At 40.7% G+C, this 20099-nt stretch overlaps 1 protein-coding gene across 9 annotated transcripts in view; it reads right to left on the reverse strand.

Moving 5' to 3' along the window:
* Window positions 1-2245: 2245 nt before the first annotated feature.
* LOC140483845 (myoD family inhibitor domain-containing protein-like) overlaps window positions 2246-20099 on the reverse strand; it is a 97161-nt gene continuing 79307 nt past the window's right edge. For 3 of the 9 annotated variants that reach the window (XM_072582551.1, XM_072582552.1, XM_072582553.1), the window contains exons 3-4: window positions 14293-14538; window positions 2443-3430 (exon numbers count right to left, since the gene is read on the reverse strand). In XM_072582551.1, the coding sequence (XP_072438652.1) occupies window positions 3192-3430; window positions 14293-14538 (485 nt within the window). In that variant the 3' untranslated portion in view covers window positions 2443-3191. Of the gene's footprint in view, window positions 2414-2433; window positions 3431-13626; window positions 14138-14292; window positions 14539-20099 lie in introns of those variants that run through there. The other 6 variants (XM_072582547.1, XM_072582546.1, XM_072582554.1 and 3 more) reach the window with 5 other exon arrangements.

A 20099-nucleotide genomic window follows, 5' to 3' on the forward strand; every position in this document is an offset into this window, starting at 1 on the left:
ATTCATCCTCAGTGAGGGGGAGGTCTTGGAGGATGGTGAAAACTTGGCAGGGCTGGGAGCTGGGATCTGGTGTGGGTGTAGAGCTGGGAGTGGGGGCGGAACCTGTAACTGGAGTGGGTGTGATGGTGGGGGGAATGGGGGTGGAGTCATGAGCAGGGGTAGTGTTCCCCTCGGGGTTCTGGGGGGTGGGGATAGTGACAGTGGGGTCTGTGGGGTCATGTCAGCAGAATGCAGGTGAGTGGCGCTGGTGGGGGTGGAAGTAGTGGTGACAACGGCAGTAGGGGTGGCGGAAGTCACTGAGCATGTGGCATCAGCAATGATGTGAGGGGCGGAAGTGATGTCACGTGTGATGCATGAGGAATTGTGAGGCGTGCAAGTGGTTGTGGGAGTGCACGTGTGATGCATGAGGAATTGTACCCACAATGTTGTTGATGGTGAGCACAAGATAACACAAGAGCAGCCTTGTGGCTCTGTGGTTCATAGGTAATCAAGTGCACAGTGTAAAACTTACATTGTTTTGGATGGTGTCAAGCTTACTGAGTGTTGCCTGGATGAGTGCAATTCCAACTTTGGAGATACAGGAAGTGAGTTAGTTAGTTTAGAGTTCTTCGCATCTGACTTGCTGCTGTAGCCATAGTATTTATATGGCTAGCCCAGTTCAGTTTCTGACCAGTGAAAGCAACAAGGATTTTGATGATGGAGATTCAGTGATGATAGTGCCATTGAGCGTCTTGAGAATGGTTGGCCACATGGAGGTTAGCAGGAAAAAAGACTAGTCCAGGGGTTAAAAGGGAAATGACAATTGGAGAGTTCTCTACATACCACTGTGGCCAGCCCTCTACATACTTAACTCATCCCCTGATGATGTAATCATTTTTGATGGGCAAAAGAAATCAATGGCCAGTTTAGAAAAACATATGAATTTCTTCTCCAACCACCAAAGAAATCCAACAATGCTCCATAAATCCTCAGACTCACAACTAGCAGTAATGTATCCTCAGTTACTGAAAGTGTTTTCTTCTTCGGGAAATTGTCAAGTTCTTTTTGTTTCGGTAGGTTTTGCTAGAGAAAGTTGACTTTCTCCAATACAAAATACTCCCTGGCAGGTTGCATAACTCCTTGGTTAAATATTTTATTAGAATGTCTTCTAATACACTAATATATATGTATCTCAGTCAATTTATCCAATCTGATTAAAAAGAAATGGATCAAATCCACACTCAGTTTTTGCTTCCTGGTGCCAATTGTCCTTTCTCATTGTGCCCATTCTTATAATTAGGAGTTTTTTAGCCAGGTATCATTCAGTCTCCCTCTTCAGCATTTATTCAGGGGCTTTGATATTCTTTACTAAGTTCACAGCAAATGTTAATGGCATTTTTGGTATAAATATGCCAAATTTGTGGATTGCCAAAATTTGATTTATATCCGATAGACACATCTGTACAATGGTGAAGTCTTATTGTGTTTTCTTACAGCTGTGTGACACTTCTTATGTATTAGGACCCATTGGAAATTACTCACTGCTCCTTTTCTTGTTCTGTATCACATCACACTCCCATAACTCTCCTTCACCCAAACTTTTTCAGCCTAGTTAGCACTGCTGCCTCACAGCGCCAGAGACCCAGGTTCAATTCCCGCCTCAGGCGACTCTCTGTGTGGAGTTTGCACATTCTCCCCGTGTCTGCGTGGGTTTCCTTCAGGTGCTCTGGTTTCCTCCTACAAATCCAAAAATGTGCAGGTTAGGTGAATTGACCATGCCAAATTGCCCGTCGTGTTAGGTGAAGGGGTAAATGTAAGGGAATGGGTCTGGGTGGGTTATGCTTCAGCGGGTTGATGTGGACTTGTTGGGCCGAAGGGCATGTTTCCACACTGTAAGTAATCTAATCTAAAACTTTCTTATCAAATGCATAGGCTAATAAGTCCCAGGTCACGGCTCACATATGCTTTACCCATTTTCTTTAGTATTCTGGGTTTAATCGAATGAAGTCCAGTTGCCCCACCAAGTATTTTAGTTTTAACCAAGACAATTTCAGCTGTAATTTCGAGAAGCAATGCAAGGAAGAAAGAAAAAATAAAAACAAAAGGAACTGGCCTTTATAAAGCATGTTTCATGACTGCAGGACATCTCCAAGTGATTCATAGTCAATTAATTACTTTGTGAACTGTCGTAACATAGAGAAATGCAGCAGTTAATTTACGCACAGCAGGGTCCCACAAACAGCAATGAAATAAATAACCAATTAAATTATTTTCAATGGTGTTTATTGGGGGATAAATGTTGACTAGAACACCAGGAGAACTCCTCTGCTCTTCAAATAGTACAATGGATAATTTTACTTCCATCTGAGAGGGCAGACAGGACTTTGATTTCACATCTCAGCTGAAAAATGGGGTTGCTGCACTTCGTAAATACCTTTAAAGTATGAAGAGAGACCTTTAAGTATTATTCAATATCACACAATATCTTGACTATGGTTCAAAAATGCTGTTGTAAAAAAAGGCATTATAGAAATTCTAAAAAAATTGTGCATTACTCCAATTTCTGTTGCAAATGTAATGTGGCAAAGCAGTCATTGTATTATTGTCTGATCAGTCAATTTCGGAAACTTCTCTTCAGCAATCAGATATAAAATACCCATCACTCATCCAATCCTGTATATCTTTTATTTATTTATATAGTTGATAATAATATTAAAAACTGTGTAGCTTGAGAGAGACATGGCAAACAAATTTGTTACACTGGTTTTGAATATCATTTGTACTTTTGTAAACTAAATTATGTCTTTCATGCTACAACTGAAATCATTCTAAATTTGCATGGGTTAATTAATTAATTTTAATTGGAATGCATATTTCAAAGCATACTCAAATTCAATGCTCAAACATTAGTATATTAATTTGTTGATGTACCATCATTAAATTTCTGTATTCTTACGACTTTACAAACAAAGGCATAAATAATGCACATTAGATCAAAGCATGCACTAATATATTTATTTTTACGGAATATATTTACGGAAGGCATTGTTTTGCTGTTTAATCTCATTAAAGTTATATGAGCTTTGTATTTGTATTCTGTTTTATTTGTATACGTGAATGTACTGCCTTCTTATTTTTCAAAATTGTATTACAAAAGCTCGAGGTTCAGCATCTGGACTAAGTGTACAGGTCAAAGGTTTTCTCCTCAGTGGTCATGATGGAAAACAGAGACCGCAGCATTCAGAACAAATCCCCATACAATCAGAATTTACACAACTTTCTTCCAGGTCCTCACAATCCGTGCAGCGAGTCAGACTGTAGTTTTCAAAATCTTCAGCACAGCAACTGCATGTATTGAATCCACCACATGATGTGGTATTAAGGATGGATTTGCACAGGAACAGCAGTTCACAAAATAGGCAGGCGAGCAGGCATTGGGCACAGCGATCGTCTTAAGCATATAATGGAAGCGAAAAGGGAAAAATGTGATCTAACTTTATTTTAAAAATCTATGCTATAATATAGATGAACAAATTGTAACAGTAAGCTGCACTTCAAGTTTATTTTGGATACTTGCAGAAAATGATGCCTGAATGCGGCAACCATTAAAAGCAGATTATATAATCACAAAGTAGCTTGCCCTTATTCAAAGAGATACTGTGTAATCGTCTATCCAGTCTATGCTTATTAGCTTTACTGCAATATTCCCACCATATTCATAAAGGAGCTCAATGGTAGCATACTTGAGAAATTTCTAAACACTCATTGGTTTCCTGATAAGAGTCAAGTTTTCGACAGTCAAACTCATACTTCCAGTTGTAATCATGGAAGCTATGCTTCACATCAGACTGTATTTCTGACAATAATAACCACATCTCTGGGGTTCTTTTGGTTTGCACATGTGAGGTAGTGTGAGCAGAACATGGTAAAACTGACAGAACAGATAGGCCAGTATGAGGGATGCATTTTAATCTGATAAGAAAGATGAAAATGATAAAGAGACAGGGGAGGGTTAGTGATTAAAATGAGGAAATGACAGCATTAACAACTCAACTAAATGGAAGGTGCATTTCAAAGTGTAATAGGACTAGCAACACAGAGCACCAGTAAATGTAATAAAGTTTCAGTTAAATATGTTTTGACTAAAAATTCCAAATTTTGCTAATTTGATAGAGAATGGATGGAATTGGTAACACCATTTTGAGTACAAGTTCACAAATTTCAACTTTAAGGGAATTAACATTAGTTGAGACTTTTTTTCTGGAAACACTGACTGCAACATTAAGACTAGTGCAGAGTTTACTGCCAAATTACATTTCTAATATCGATTACAGCATTTTGTACATCCACTCCCGTAAAACAGAATACACATGTTGGGAAAAATATTCGTTTGTACTTCAGCATGCATCCAGTAATGCTGCGTGATTTGTATGACTGTTTACAACATTGTGGTGAGATTTTAACAATTGTACAGATGGCAAATGGCCACAAATGACAAACTATTACTTAATGGAGCATACTTTACTCAAGGCATTTTTTTGTTGTATCCCAAATGATCCAATGAATTTTTGATTCATTTTGGGGGACTCTTTTTTGCTCATTGAACTGATTTATGGGCACAGGGCTAATCATATTTTTATGCTCGATAGTTATTGGACTCATACTAAATCTCACTGAATTAGCTTTTCTCTCACTGATCTAGTAATCCACTAAGTAACGGTATCATAAAGGACACAGAGAATCTGACTAGATTCCTGGTTGTAGTGCAGATGTTACAAATGGCTTTCCGTTCCTTTGGAAATGCAGAAGCAGTCACAGCTTTCTCTCCTGATCATGACAGATTAACTCGATTGAATGTTTTGAAGAGGTGACTAAGTGGATGGTGAACTGTCAATGGATGTGATTTTATGGATGGAATTCCAAATGGCATTTGCTAAAATCTCTCAAATGGGACTGTTAGGTAAAATTGAAATTCAATGAATTGAAGGCAAATTGGTTTAGCAACAGTATTATGAACTATTCTACCTTCAAGAAAATTAAGAGCTCGCAGAACTACCTGACAGCACCAAGTGTTCTGAACAAGAAACAATGTAACCTTTTGGTCCAGCACTAGTGCAGCTGGTTGCCTGGAGACAAAAACAAATTCGAATGTGGCCAATCTGTTTAAATTATAACCCCCCCAAAAAAACCCCAAACTCCAATCAAGTTTGAATTTAGTATATTGACAATATTAAAATCCAATGACACAATCTGGTGCTTTGGGGGTATAAGACCAAGAAACATTGAACAAATGGGGGAGAACTGCCAAGCCACCAGCATGTGCAGACTGCCAAAAATAGCTCTCTTAAAGGTATCTTTATCGATCAGTGACCTGTGAAACAGAAACTCCTAAGAATAAGAAATTCTACAGAGGAAGATACCAAGATAAGTTTCGACAATTGGATGGTTTTGAAATTTGAATTTTGGTAAATCTTAATTAGGGGTTTTATCGGACTAGTATTATAGAAGGGAAAATAAATGATAGGTCAGAGGAAGGAGTTGTAAATAGTTAATTATTCTCTTTTATACCTTAAGAAATAAAATTGTTACTTTTTACTTTAACTAGTTCTTGGCCTCACAAATTTTCACAGATTACTGCACGGCATAGATGTGTTACTGGTCTAAATTAACAGAGGGGGTTTATCCCATGTTGTAACAATAGGAGTCAGGATAATGAGTAAGTATTTTAATTTGCAAACACTCTGAGTTATTCATTGTATTTATTAATGAGCTGATGGTACAGGAAGGGATATTGTCAAAGTAAGTTAATGAGCAAAAGTAATGATAAGATTTCAAAGCAGAATGAAGTGAGGTGTCCACAAGTAGGGTATTTTGGAAAAGGGTCAATGTCAACAACGGTGGAGGCATGAAGTAACTGAGAAAACTACTAGAATGCCATGAGCAGGTAGAGAAAACAATCAAATAGGATAATGAAATGTTGCCCTTTATGTCTTGAGGATGGAATAAAAGAGAGTAAGAAATTATGTTTCAGCTATTTCAAACCCTGTTTAGACCACACCTGAAGTACTGCAAGCAGTTTTGCCAGCTGCACATCAGGAATTATATATTGGCCTTGGAGGGGATACAGTGTATGTTTTCCATAATGATACCTGTATCTCAAAAGTTGAATTCAGAAGAGAGATTAAATAAACTAGGTACCAAATCTTACTTAAATTTTAGCTAAGTGTCATATTTTGGCATGGAGGATTTTTCAATTCATTAACTACATACCTGATCATTATAGTACTGTCTTAGATGATTTTATCCCTATCCTACCACTGACCATTCCCATACCTCGCCGAACACTAGGTATTTGCCAAAAGATATGTATGCCTGGAGCCCGTGCCATCTTGAAAAAGCTGCTGTGCACCCAAACAAGCACTGGCATTTCAAAATTGCTTGTTAAACGGCAGCCTTTCCAAAGATGTCTGATTAGAGGAAAGTGGTGCCACAGTTCCCAGACAGGGTCCGTGGTGGTCCCAGTGGGATAGCATAGTGTAGAGGAGAGGGATCATCATCACAGAGGGCAGGCAGAGGTGGTCATGCCTCCAGACTCTAGCAGCCTGATCTGAAATTGCCAGTTGTGTTATAAGAAAGCCCATCACACTTGCTTAAAGCTTGCTGCTATCAGTTCATTCATTCTGGGTCTACCTGGATGCTCACAGCATTCCTGGCTTTTCTTTTTACACTTTGCCCAACTTTAGTCAGAGGTATGAGGCTCACTGCTGTCCTGACTAGGTGCGTAGTGCAGACACTAAGGAAGGAAGCTTGTCATGATTGTCTGCAGGCTTCAGTCAAGACAAGGGGAAGTGACAAGGGTGTTCCAGCACAGTAAATCAAGAGCAGCCCACAGTATCAATCCAGGAGGATGTACACAATTCAACATCCTCAGGGTAGTCAGAATCAGGATGCTCATTACGTAAGTGATGAGGAGTTGAATGTTGGCAGCCTACCACCTATCTCAAGTTTTTATAGCCTACTGGGGGCTGTTTTCTGCCTGGAATTACAGAACGGCATGTATTTAGGGATGTGGGATCATGTTCAAATAACGACCAAAATCGCTGAGTGGCAAAAATAGCCTCTTCCTTCAGCAAGTGCAGTCGCACAAGTTCGAGACAGCTATGGAATCCCAAAATACAGTTCTTACAGTAGCCTCTTTATACACAGTTCTTACATATATTAAAATTCCAGTACTATGGTGTTACATTGTTTTATCTATAGTACACAAAGGTTTAAGGAACTTTTGTTCTGGGGAGACAGGAGATGGAACATTTGTTAAATGGTGGCTATTACTTCTGATGCAATTAGGAGTGTGTGTCCGGTCTGCTTGCATAATTAAGAGGTGTTGGTCCTTTTGTCTTTAAGTTAGAAAATATTAGTAAAAATACTAGGCCTACATGCTCTAAATAAGTTAGAAATAGCACCTGCCCTTAATAAAAGAATAAAGGATATTAAACTGATGACAGCAACTGAGTTGTGAGATTTGTTTACTATTTGCCGGTGTGAGTTTCATTCATTCAAGCAATTTCACTTAAGCGCCGCTTTGACTGTTAGTTTCTGAAAGGGATAATGAAAGGTATTTAATAAGTACTCCAAGGTGGAGGATGGGAAAAATTCCTGACTGTAACAGACTGCTCCTTTTTAAAGGTATTTTTGGTGTTGGAGGTGATTTTCTCAAATCACAGGAGCAGCAGTTACTGTTTTTTATGCTGTTGTATTGTTCTGGGAAAAAAGTCAAAACAACAGCACTTTTAAAAGGGAGAAGGACAGACTACAGGCAGCAAGTACATGGTCAGTGAAAGGTGGGGAGAGAGAGAGAGAGAGAGAGCAAAAGAGAAAGAAACTCACGCTGCTAACTGACACAGCAGTGAACCTGCACAGTTACTGCCTTTGCTGTTTTAATTCATGTATTGCTGGACATCGGAGTGCATCTGGGAAAATTAACAAACAGTGAAATTCACAACTGATCTTAGAGGAACCAGTTTGGGAGAGGTCACAGCACAGAAACAGATAAGTGAGTAGTTTTAAGTATAGGAGAAAATGAGGAGTGCAAATGCTGGAAATCAGAGCTGAAAATGTGTTGCTGGAAAAGCGCAGCAGGTCAGGCAGCATCCAAGGAGCAGGAGAATTGACGTTTCGGGCATGAGCCCTTCTTCAGGAATGCAGGAGAATCGATGTTTCGGACATGAGCCCTTCTTCAGTTTTAAGTATAGCCTTGCTGTAAATCTACAATAGTGAGTAGAGTGGGTTCTTTATTGATTGTATGTTTTACTGAGATATGTCTCTGAAGTCAGAAGTATTAAATTAACCTGGAGCAGTATTTTGTAGAGGGATAAGGCAGTGCTATTTTCTGGGTGGGTAGATTGGAAGAAGCAATAAATATATTAGTGGAGTGATATACTCTTCTTGTCGGATGTGGGAGTTTAGGGAGAGTTTATGTGTTACTGAGGATTATATCTGCAACAAATACCATTGGTTGCGAATCCTATCAGATCAAACGGATTGGTTGGACCAACAGTTAGAGGCAATGTGGAAATTACAAGAGCAAGGGGATGTGATGGATGGCAGTTATAGGAAGGGAGAAAAGCCACTGATACATAGATGGGTTAACTCCAGGAAAGGTAAGAGAGGTAGGCATGTAATGCAAGAGTCTTCTGTGGCTATCCCCATTTCAAACAAGTATCATGTTTTGGAAAATGTAGGGGGTGGTTGATTCTCAGGGGAATGTAGCACGAACAGCTAAGTTTCTGGTACTGAGATAAGCTCTAATTTAATGAGGGGTATGTTGGGTTCCAAGTGATCAATTGTGTGAGGGGACTCTCTAGTCAGAGGCACAGACAGACATTTCTGTGGCCAGCAACAATAAATCAGAATGGTATGATGCCCCCCTGGTGCCAAGATCAAGGATGTCTCAGAGAGGGTGCAGAATGTTCTCAAGGGGGGGATAGACCAGCAAGAGGTCATTGTACACATGGGAACCAAAAACATGAAAAGGGAAAAGGATGAGATTCTGAAGGGACAATATAGAGAGTTAGGCAGGAATAAAAAAAAAGAGGTTCTTGAGAGTAGTAATATCTAGATTACTCCTGATGCAATTAGCTAGTGAGGGTAGGAATAGGAGTTAGAGCAGATGAATGCATGGCTGAGGAGCTGGTGTATGGGAAAGTGATTCACATTTTTGGATCATTGGAATCTCTTCTGAGGTAGAAGTGACCTGTACAAGAATATGCTGGCAGAGAGATTTGCAAGAGCTGCTCGAGAGGATTTAAACTAGTATGGTACCCAGGGAGACAGTGAGGAAAGAGATCAATCTGAGATTAGTACAGTTGAGAAAAGAATCGAGTCAAGCAGTCAGGGCAGGCAAGGACAAAGCAGAGAACAAGGTAGGAATGATAAATCAAACTGCATGTATTTCAATGCAAGAGGCCTCACAGGGAAGGCAGACGAACTCAGGGCATGGTTAGGGATATGGGACTAGGATATCATAGCAATTATAGAAACATGGCTCAGGGATGGACAGGACTGGCAGCTTAATGTTCCAGGATACAAAAGCTATAGGAAGGACAAAACGGGAGGTGAGAGAGGAGGAGGAGTGGCACTTATGATAAAGGATAGTATTACAGCAATACTGAGGGAGGATATTCCCAGAAATACATCCAGGAAAGATATTAGGGTGTAACTGATAATTAAGAAAGGGATGATCATCTTATTGGGATGGTATTATAGACCCTGTAATAATCAGCAGGAAATTGAGATACATGTTTGTAAGGAGATCTCAGCTATCTGTAAGAATAATAGGGTGGTTAAGGCAGGGGATTTTAACTTTCTGAACATTGACTGGGACTGCTATAGTGTTAAGGCTTTGGTTGGAGATGAATTTGTTAAGTGTGTACAAGAAAATTTTCTGAATCCGTATATGGATGTACCTACTAGAGAAGGTGCAAAACTTGACCTACTCTTGGGAAATAAGGCAGGGCAGGTGACTGAGGTGGGGAAGTAGGGAAACACTTTGGGGCCAGGGACCATAATTCTATTAGATTTAAAACAGTGATGGAAAAGGATAGACCAGATCCAAAAATTGAAGTTCTAAACTGGAGAAAGTCTCATTTTGATGGTATTAGGCAAGAACTTACAAAAGCTGATTGGGGGCAAATGTTCAGAAGTAAAGGGACGGCTGGAAAATGGGAAGCCTTCAGAAATGAAATGAGAGTCCAGAGACAGTATATTCTTGTTAGGGTGAAAGGCAAGGATGATAGGTATAAGGAATCCTGGATGACTTGAGGACATAAGGTTTTGGTTAAGTAAAAGAAGGAAGCATATGTCAGGTATAGACAGGATAGATTAAGTGAATCCTTAGAAGAGTATAAAGGCAGTAGAAGTATACTTAAGAAGGAAATCAGGAGGGCAAAAAGGGGACATGAGATAGCTTTGGCAAATAGAGTTACGGAGAATCCAAAGGATTTTTACATATACATTAAGGACAAAGGGTAACTAGGGAGAGAATAGAACCCCTCAAAGATCAACAAGGTGGCCTTTGTGTCGAGCCGCAGAAAATGGGGAAGATATTAAACGAGTATTTTGCATTAGTGTTTACTCTGGAAAAGGACATGGAAGATACAGAATGTGGGGACATAGATGGTTACATCTTGAAAAATGTCCATATTACAGAGGAGGAAGTGCTGGGTGTTGTGAAACACATAAAGGTGGATAAATCCCCAGGACCTGATCAGGTGTACCCTACAGCTTTGTGGGAATTGAGTGAAGTGATTGCTAGGCCCCTTGATAGACACAGTTGAGGTGCTGGAAGACTGAAGATTGGCTAATGTGGTTCCACTATTTAAGAAAAGTGGTAAGCACAAGCCAGGGAACTATAGACCAGTGAGCTTGATGTCGGTGGTGGGCAAATTGTTGGAGGAAATCCTGAGGGATAGGATTTACATGTATTTGGAAAGGCAAGGACTGATTAGGGATAGTCAACATGGCTTTGGGAAATCATATCTCACACACTTGATTGAATGTTTTGAATAAGTAACAAAGATAATTGATGAGGGCAGAGGTGGACGTGATCTATGTGGACTTCAGTAAGGTGTTCGACAAGGTTCCCCATGAGAGACTGGCTAGCAAGGTTAGATCTCATGAAATACATGGAGAATTAGCTATTTGGACACAGAGCTGGCTCAAGGCTAGAAGACAGAGGGTAATGGTGGAGGGTTGTTTTTCAGACTGGAGGCCTGTGACCAGCGGAGTGCCACAAGGATCGGTGTTGGATCCACTATTTTTGTCATTTGCATAAAGGATTTGAATATGAACATAGGAGATATAGTTAGTAAGTTTGCAGATGACACCAAAATCGGAGGTGGAGTGGACAGCAAAGATGGTTACCTCAGATTACAATGGGATCTTGATCAGATGGGTCAATGGGCTGAGGAGTGGAAGATGGCATTTTGGGAAAGCAAATCTTAGCAGGACTTATACACTTAATGGTAAGGGAGTATTGCTGAACACAGAGACATTGGAGTGCATGTTTATATCTCCTTGAAAGTAGAGTCACAGGTGAATAGGATAGTGAAAAAGGCGTTTGGTATGCTTTCCTTTATTGGTCAGAGTATTGGGTATAGGATTTGGGAGGTCGTGTTTCAGCTGTACAGGATGTTGATTAGGTCACTGTTGGAATATTGGATGCATTCTGGTCTCTTTCTTATTGGAAGAATGTTGTGAAACTTGAAAGGGTTCAGAAAAGATTTACAAGAATGTTGCTGGGGTTGGAGGATTTGAGCTATAGGGAGAGGTTGAATAGGCTGGGGCTGTTTTCCCTGGAGCATCAGAGGCTGAGGGGTGACTCTATGACTCTAACTGGGGAAAATATTTGGTGTTCTGTAATCTTGTCAGATCTGAAAGATGGTTGATAAGGGCGGATTAATCTTTGCATAGTTTTGGGTAGGTCATAGAGACATGATGGCAAGATGGTATTTTTCCGAATAGACTTTGTAGACTTTGATGCTTATTCAGAGGTAGCTTTTGATGTAAATAGGTCTGATAAGGGGTGAAGCAGCAGTCATGGGTCTGGAAGTAATGCTTTAATTTTAGTCTATCTTGGAATTGTAAAATCTACGACAAAACCATGGTTTTATGAATGGATGAATGAAGCTGTGTTATAGTGGGGAATTATGAACGAATGAAACAGGAATGCGGTATTCTCTTGTGAGAAGTGATGAATGAGTAAATGTAAAGCACTTGTGAGTAGGTTAGCGAAGAAATCTACAATACAATATCTCACAGGGAGATAAAAGTGGGTGGTACATCTGGCTCAGGTGGAGGGCTTGGGTAATGACCTGAGTGAAATGTGTCAGCTTCACAGAATGAACTTTAGGAAGGAGAAGGTGATGCTGGGAATGTCAGCAGAGGCTAAAAACATGTGGTATGGGATCTGCCATTGTTATTTCCATTGTTAAATGCACAGAAAGTGTGCAATCTTCAGGAGAATGGCCATGAATGCTCTCACAGTGCCGATGATGCACATTGTTACCCCTGTATCTACATGAATCAATCAACACTTATTGCTGGCCCCCAATAATTGCACCTTGTCACTGCCCTAGGAGAGATGCTATAGGCACATTGAAGGATCTAAACCCTATACAGAGAAAGGAAAAGTCATAAGAATGGTGAAAAACCAGCTATATACAGGACATTGTAAGCCCGTGCTCTCTCAGTATACTTTTCTTAACCTTGCCCTTCCTCTGTGCCACACTGAGCTCTTTGTTCCAATGATGGGATGGAGGGAGCTTATTCTATAGTGGAGCCCATTCCCCCTGAACAGTCTTGAACAGTCTTGGCCTGAATTTCCAGGGATTTGAGGGAAAGGCAGGCTGAATGGAGGTGAAGGCCAGAGGGTGGTTGCTCCTCCAGCTGGGTGTCTCATGCTAATGCCCTGTCTCTTTGTGAAGGGGGAATGCCTGAACTATCCTCAAGGCTCTCTGCCCCACTCTCACCTGTTCTTCAGTCCTGAGGAGCTACGTAAGGGGAAATACACTGAAGATGTGGGCCTCTCTCCCTCTCAGGACAGCTACCAATCTGTCCATGGAGGCATATGGATGGTTGCAGGACAAAGTAAAACACAAATGGATGGTGGCTGTTAACGCTGATGCATATGGAGGAATCTTGTTGAGGTGCTGTGTGGAAACAAGGAGGCAGCAAAGAGGGGATGCAGAATTATTGGTGTGGGAGGGTGGGGGGGACAATGAGAACAAGTAAGAGAAGGTGTTCTGTGTAACAGAGGAGGTGTTAGAACATCTCCCTTTGTGGGAGATGGGTACGAAGACTTGGATTGAGTGAATGTGAGGGAGCAGAGAGCAGAATATGGCCCTTTATCCTGGCAGAGTGAAGAAAGTCATTGACTTTCTTGTGCTAATGCAGCATGGTCCAACACACCTTTGAGGCAGCACTGGTCTAGGTGGCAATCGTCAATATGGCATGATATAATGGCAAAGCCTCCCCTGTTGGTCTTCCAGGAGGTTGATGGTCTTAATCTGAAAAACCTCATTGACCAAGACCCTTTTTTAGAACTGATTTGCCAACTGCTCCTTCTCAGCCATCTTTCATTTGTCCCAGACAGTGAGCAGAGCAGCTGCCAGATGTCAGTGGGCTTTCAAACATGACGCACACAGAAGGTGCTGGTCTAACACAGATTTCTGGTGGGTGGCGAGTTATTCTGGGTATAGCATGTGGTAAGATGGAATGGAAATCAGCATACGGGTAAAAATAGCAATTAATGCAGTTTGACAAGATATTTTGAGATAAATTTCTTGACCATGTCGTGGGAATCACTTCACCACATCCAATGTGACTTGCACTTGGTTGAAGAACCGTTAGATTCAGCCCTATGCTCTTTAACTTACCAGGAGCCATAGGAGACAAAAAAAATTACATATCCTTTCCTTTCTTTGCCCTAATTGAGACCCTTCAGATAGAACTGCAAAAAGCACATCACCATTCAAATCCATCCCAGAGTTCTTGATGCAGGTACTTGCAGCCAGTCCAGGTTTGAAAATAACTTTGACCCAGCGATTTGGGTTGGAGGTCTCCAGCCCAAACCTCAGATTGGGACCAGTGGAACAGGCCCCTGTGAATTTTCAAACATTGTGTTTTGTACATTGATAAGCTACAACGGAGAGCTGTAAAATATTAAAATTAATATTTCCAAAACTTTTATTAAATTGAATGCAATTTCCAATTTTAGTCTGCTATGGTCAACAATTTAGTCATTAATAATCTTACCTTCAGTGTTTTTGCTATGGACTTGTGAGCTTGCTGATTGGCAAGCAAATTTACTTTTCTTACTGTCTGAGGAGCTTTGTAATGGAGATGAATGAATGCATGAACCTTCTTTTGGTGTTTCATTTGAAGGTTGTGGTAAGCAGTCTGAACATACTGTGGCATCTTTTCTCTGTTCTGGTATGGCTCTTATACCTTTATTTGCTCCATCATCTGTAGGCTGATCACTTGGTGAAGGGGAAATTTGACCTAGAATGATACAAAAAAAAATTGATCTCGTGAGATTCCCTGAATCAGGTGGCAAAATGAACTAAACAGGAAGTGGAGTCCACATAGAATGCATCTACAAGATAGGAGTGTAATGGAATACGTCCCACTTGCATAGATGGGTGCAGTTCCAACAACACTTCAGAAGAACAACATCATCAATGACAAAGTAACCCAGTCATCAGCATCCCATTTACCATATGACACATCAGTTCTCTTCACCGCTAATGCACAGTGACAGCATAGTGTACTATTTACAAGATGCACTGAAGCAACTCACCATGGCACAATTGGCAGTACATTCTGAAGCCTCAAACTCTACCACTTTAAAGGACAAGGACCACACATTCTTCAGTGCGATTAGAGATGGATAATAACAGATTTTTTTCAAAAAGAAATAGCAGAGTAGATAGCAAAGAAGGTTTACTCAGATTACAAAGGATCATGATCAAATGGGTCAATGGACTGAAAAATGGCAGATGGAATTCAATCTGGATAAATGCAAGGTATTACATTTTTGGCACACCAAACAGAGGTAGGACCTATACAATTAATGGTAAGGCCTTGGGTAGTGTTGTAGAGTAGAGGAAGCCAGGGGTTCAGGTACATAATTCTTTGAAATTTGCGCCACATATAGACAGTGTGGTGATATGCACCAGGCCAGACCCCCTCAAAATATTTCAAGGAGGTAGCCCAGACTCTAATCTTGCTAGTTGTTTTCAGTAGGTGCATGTGGATATTCCAGGAGTGATGCAGCTGATCAAACCACTCAGTTTAAAACAAAACAGAATTGATTTGCAAGATTGCTTAATAAAATACAAATAAGCAAGAAGTGAATACTGAATAATTTAACCTATCCAAAATCCTGACGGACTATCCTAAATTAATGATGCTGTTCCATATACTTGCAACAATCCCCATAAACACCCCTTGGCACAAAAGGTAAAATCAAATACAGAGTCTTATAAGAGCAAAGTCAGAGAGAAGGCAGCATCGAATACTCTCTTCCATGTAGCTGTTTTTTGGATCAGCAGCCTTAAAACACTAGCCAAACCAGAGAAAAACTGAGCTGGGAGCACTGGCCATTTTCCTTTCATTGTTCAAGTGTATTTTTAAACTTGAAAGCCTTTTTCCTGTGGCAGTATCTGCTAGCTATAATCAAACTGTCCCTAAAACCAATCCAAATCAGACTTTTCCGAATTGCTGCTTTTATGACCTCTCTGAAAAAATAAGGCAAGGACAGGATAACCATGTTAAACGAGCAGTGGTTCAAAAGGCGTTTAACACACTTGCCTTCATTGCTCAGTCCTTTGAGTATAGGAGTTGGGAAATCATGTTGAGGTTATACAGCCCATTGGTGAGGCCTCTTCTGGAATACTGTATCTAGTTATGGTCGCCCGGTTATAGGAAGGATAATATTAAGCTAGAGAGGGTTTAGAAAAGATTTACCAGGATTCTGCCAGGTATGGAGGGTTTAAGTTATAACGAAAGGCCAGTTAGGCCAGGACTTTTTACACTGGGTGTAGGAGGTTGAGATGCGACCTTATTGGACTTTATAAAATCATGATGGGTATAGATAGAGTTGATGGTAGTATCTTTTTCCTAGGATGGGGGCTTTCAAGACAGGGTGCACACTTTAAGGTGAGAGATGAGAGATTTTAAAAAGATATAAGGGGCACATTTTTCACATAGAGTGTGGTTTGTGTGTGGAATAAACTTCCTGAGGAAGTGGTTGATGTAGGCACGATTGCAATGTTTAAAAGTCATTTGGACAAGTACATGAATAGGAAAGATTTACCAGGAGGAGGCAGGTGGGACTAGTTTAGTTTGGATTACGTTCATGGCATAGACTGGTTAGACTGAAGGGTCTGCTTCCATGCTGTACAAGTCTGTGAGACTATGATATTTATTAGAAAACAGTGCCAGTTACTGCAATATTTCTTTTTTGGCATAGTGAGGTAGAATTGTGTTTCGAACTGTGATCACAATAGAATTGAGTATCAAACATTACACATAATGAGCAACTGAGCTGACATCATCTGCTTTGCACACTGGTCAAGACAATGGACAAATTCAACAGAAAATAGAGAAAGGACATGACTTTTGTTCAAAAATGTCCAAAGCTAAGCAAATACTTGAAGCTGGGGAGCATTCTCCTTTGGGAGTAAGTTGAGAGGCGATTTCATAGAAATGTTCAAGATCATGAGGTGTCCAAACAGAGGAGACAGAGATAAATTATTTCCACTAGCACTATGAAGTGTTACATTGTGGTGGGAGGAACATGGACAGGCAATATAAAATGAAGGGTACAATTATAAAGCGGGTATGATATAGCAGAGAAAAGTAAGGTAGTTAGAATGAATCTTTAGAAAACATGGTTTGGCCTGGAGTATTCTGTGTAAATATGGGCACCATACTTTAGGAAGGATGTAAAAGTTTGAGAGGGAGAATGCAATAAAAATTCATGTGAATGATTCCATGGATAAGGAGCTTCAGTTAATGGATTATATGGTTGCTCTGCTTAGAGAGGAGAAAGTTGGATGAAGATTTAACAGAGGTATTCAAGTTCATTCAGAGTCTTGATGCACTAGACAGAGAGAAATTGTTACCACAGAGAAAAGATTGTTACCAGAGAAGATAAATTTAGGGTGATTGACAACAACATAATGATCCTTCTCAATGCAACAAGTGCTTCAAATCTTAAATGCCCATCCTGAGAAGATAGTCAAGACAGATTAAATTATGGTTTACAAAAGGGAATTGAGTATGTACCTGAATTTGCAGTGTCAACAATGGCACTGACTAAATTGTTCTTGCATTGAACTGGCATGGACTTCAAACAGCCTTTATTTTTGTCATGACTGTTCAATGAAACTTAATGGAAGTGGTGAAACTGCTGCTAACTAAAAGGAGATCAGATCCTAAAGCACCAATACAGATTCAATATGACCACACAAAAGAAAACCAGGCATTGAACAGATACTAATGATTGTACAGGATGAATAGACCTTCTACTAATTTGAATTATTGGTCCACTTAATTAATTATTTCACAAATTAGTCAGATATATTTAGGCCAAGCTTTAACAGGAGATCACTCAAGATAAGAGTGATATTTACCATCCTCCTTTTCAAGAATGCTAAGATCCATCGTCATAAGAAATTACTAGTCACAAGTTCAGATTTGGTACAGTGTGTAGATTAGATAGGAATACAGATTCAGTAAATCATTGAGCACAGGTTGCTGAAAGCCAAGGTGGTAAAGGATAACGTGTGTGATGCATAAAACAAAACAAAGGGAAACTCCACTCTCATATGACATGAACATTTGCAGAAACCTCTGGAATTTGATACTAATTCCTTGAATTGAATTGAATTGAATTTATTGTTACATGTACCGAAACACAGTGAAAAGCTTTGTCTTGCGAGCAATACAGGCAGATCACAGAGTTAAATACCAAAGATAACTAAATAGTAGGTAAACAACGGCAAAAACAAAAAAAAAATACAGGTACAGGTGAATGCTAAGAGTTTGTGAGTCCATTCAGTATTCGAACAACAGTAGGGTAAAAATTGTTTTGAAACCAGCTGGTGCATGTGTTCATGCTTCTGTACCTTCTCTCCGATGGCAGAGGTTGTAGAAAAGCATTGCTACAGTGGGATAGATCTTTGAGAATGCCGGTGGCCTTTCTTTGACAGCGGGCCTGGTAGATGGATTCTATAAACGGGAGGTTGGCCTTTGTGACTGTCCGGGCCGAGTTCACCACTCTCTGTAACAGTCTCCGATTTTGAATGGTACAGTTGCCATACTAGGTACTGATACATCCAGACAGAATGCTCTTGATAGCGCACCTACAAAAGTTGGCAAGGGTATTCACTGTCATGCCAAATTTTCTCAGCTGCCTGAGGAAGAAGAGATGTTGTTGGGCCTTTGTAATCAGTGCGTCCACATGAAGAGTCCAAGAAAGCTTGTTGTTGATTACCACTCTCAGGAGCTTGGCACTCTCCACTCATTCCATCTCTGTGCTGTTAATGTGTAAGAGGGCATGAGTAACATCCTGCTGAAAGTCAATAATGAATTCCTTGGTTTTGCCTGCATTGAGAGCTAGGTTATTCTCAGTGCACCATTTTTCCAGGTTTTCTAACTCCCATCTGTCGTCTGTTTCATCGCCACCTGAGATACAACTGATTAAATTGGTGTCATCAGCGAACTTGTAAATGGCATTAATCTGGTATTTGGTGATGCAGTCATTGGTATACAGTGAGTACAGTAGGGGGCTGAGTATGCATCCCTGGGGGGCTCCAGTGTTGAGTGTTAGTGAGGATGAAATATTGTCCCAATCTTCGCTAAATGAGGCCTGTGAGTCAGGAAATTGAGGTCCCAGTTGCAGAGAGTGGGGCTTAGTCCGAGATCACCAAGATTAGTAATCATTCTCGAGGGGATAAAAGTGTTGAAGGCTGAAGTATAGTCAATGAGTAGGATTCCTACGTAGCTGTTCTTGGTGTCAAGGTGTTCTGGGGAGGAGTGAAGGGCAAGTGATATGGCATCTGACGAGGATCTGTTGGTCCAATAGACAAATTGGAGTGGGTCAATAGTAGTGGGGAGGCTAGAGTTGACTAATGCCATGACCAGCTTTTTAAAGCACTTCATGACCACTGAAGTTAGGGCCACTGGGTGGTACTTATTGAGACGTGCTGCATGAGCCTTCTCGGGCCCAGGGATGATGTTGGCCATCTTGAAACAGGCAGGAACAGAGGCCTGCTAAAGGGAGAGGTTAAAGATGTCCAAGAAGACCTCTGCCAGTTGATCTGCGCATGCTCCAAGTGCATGGCCTGGTACTCCATCTGGTCCCATTGCTTTCCTTGGGTTCACACAAAGGAAAACTGATCTGAACTCTGATGCAGTGACTGTTTGGATAGGTTTGTCAGGACTTGTTTGAATAGGTGATACCGCTGCACTGAAATTCTACTTAAAGCAAGCATAGAAGGCATTGAGATGATCTGGGAGGGATCTGTTATCATCTGCTATCTTGCATTTCTCTTTTTAGAACCTGTAATGTCATTCAGTCCTTTCCATAGTTGCAGGATGTCTATCTGGGTCTCTAGTTTGAATTGGTATTGGTCCTTAGCTGTCTTAATGACTCTGTGAAGGTCATACTTGGATTCCTTATATTTGAGTGGGTCTCTTAATCTGAAGGCCTCACATTTGGTTTTTAGCAGATTCTGTATGTTCTGATTCATCCAGGGTTTCCTGTTGGGAAACACCTAGATTGTCTTCCTCGGTATGCAGTTCTCCACACACTTGCTGATAAAGTTTGTGACAGTGGTGGCAAACTCGTCCAAGATACCTGCAGACTGTTTGACCATGGCCCAATCAGCCGATTCCAGACAGCACTGGAGTTGATCCTCTGCCTCTATTGACCTGTACTGGACCTGTATCCGCGAGGGTGCCTCCTGCTTGAGATTTTGCCTGTAAGCTGGGAGAAGAACAACGGCATTGTGGTTGGAGTTCCGAAAATGAGGGTGGGGGATGAAGCAGTAGGC

The sequence above is a fragment of the Chiloscyllium punctatum genome, chromosome 12, assembly GCF_047496795.1.
Source record: "Chiloscyllium punctatum isolate Juve2018m chromosome 12, sChiPun1.3, whole genome shotgun sequence".
NCBI classification, from domain to species: domain Eukaryota; kingdom Metazoa; phylum Chordata; class Chondrichthyes; order Orectolobiformes; family Hemiscylliidae; genus Chiloscyllium; species Chiloscyllium punctatum.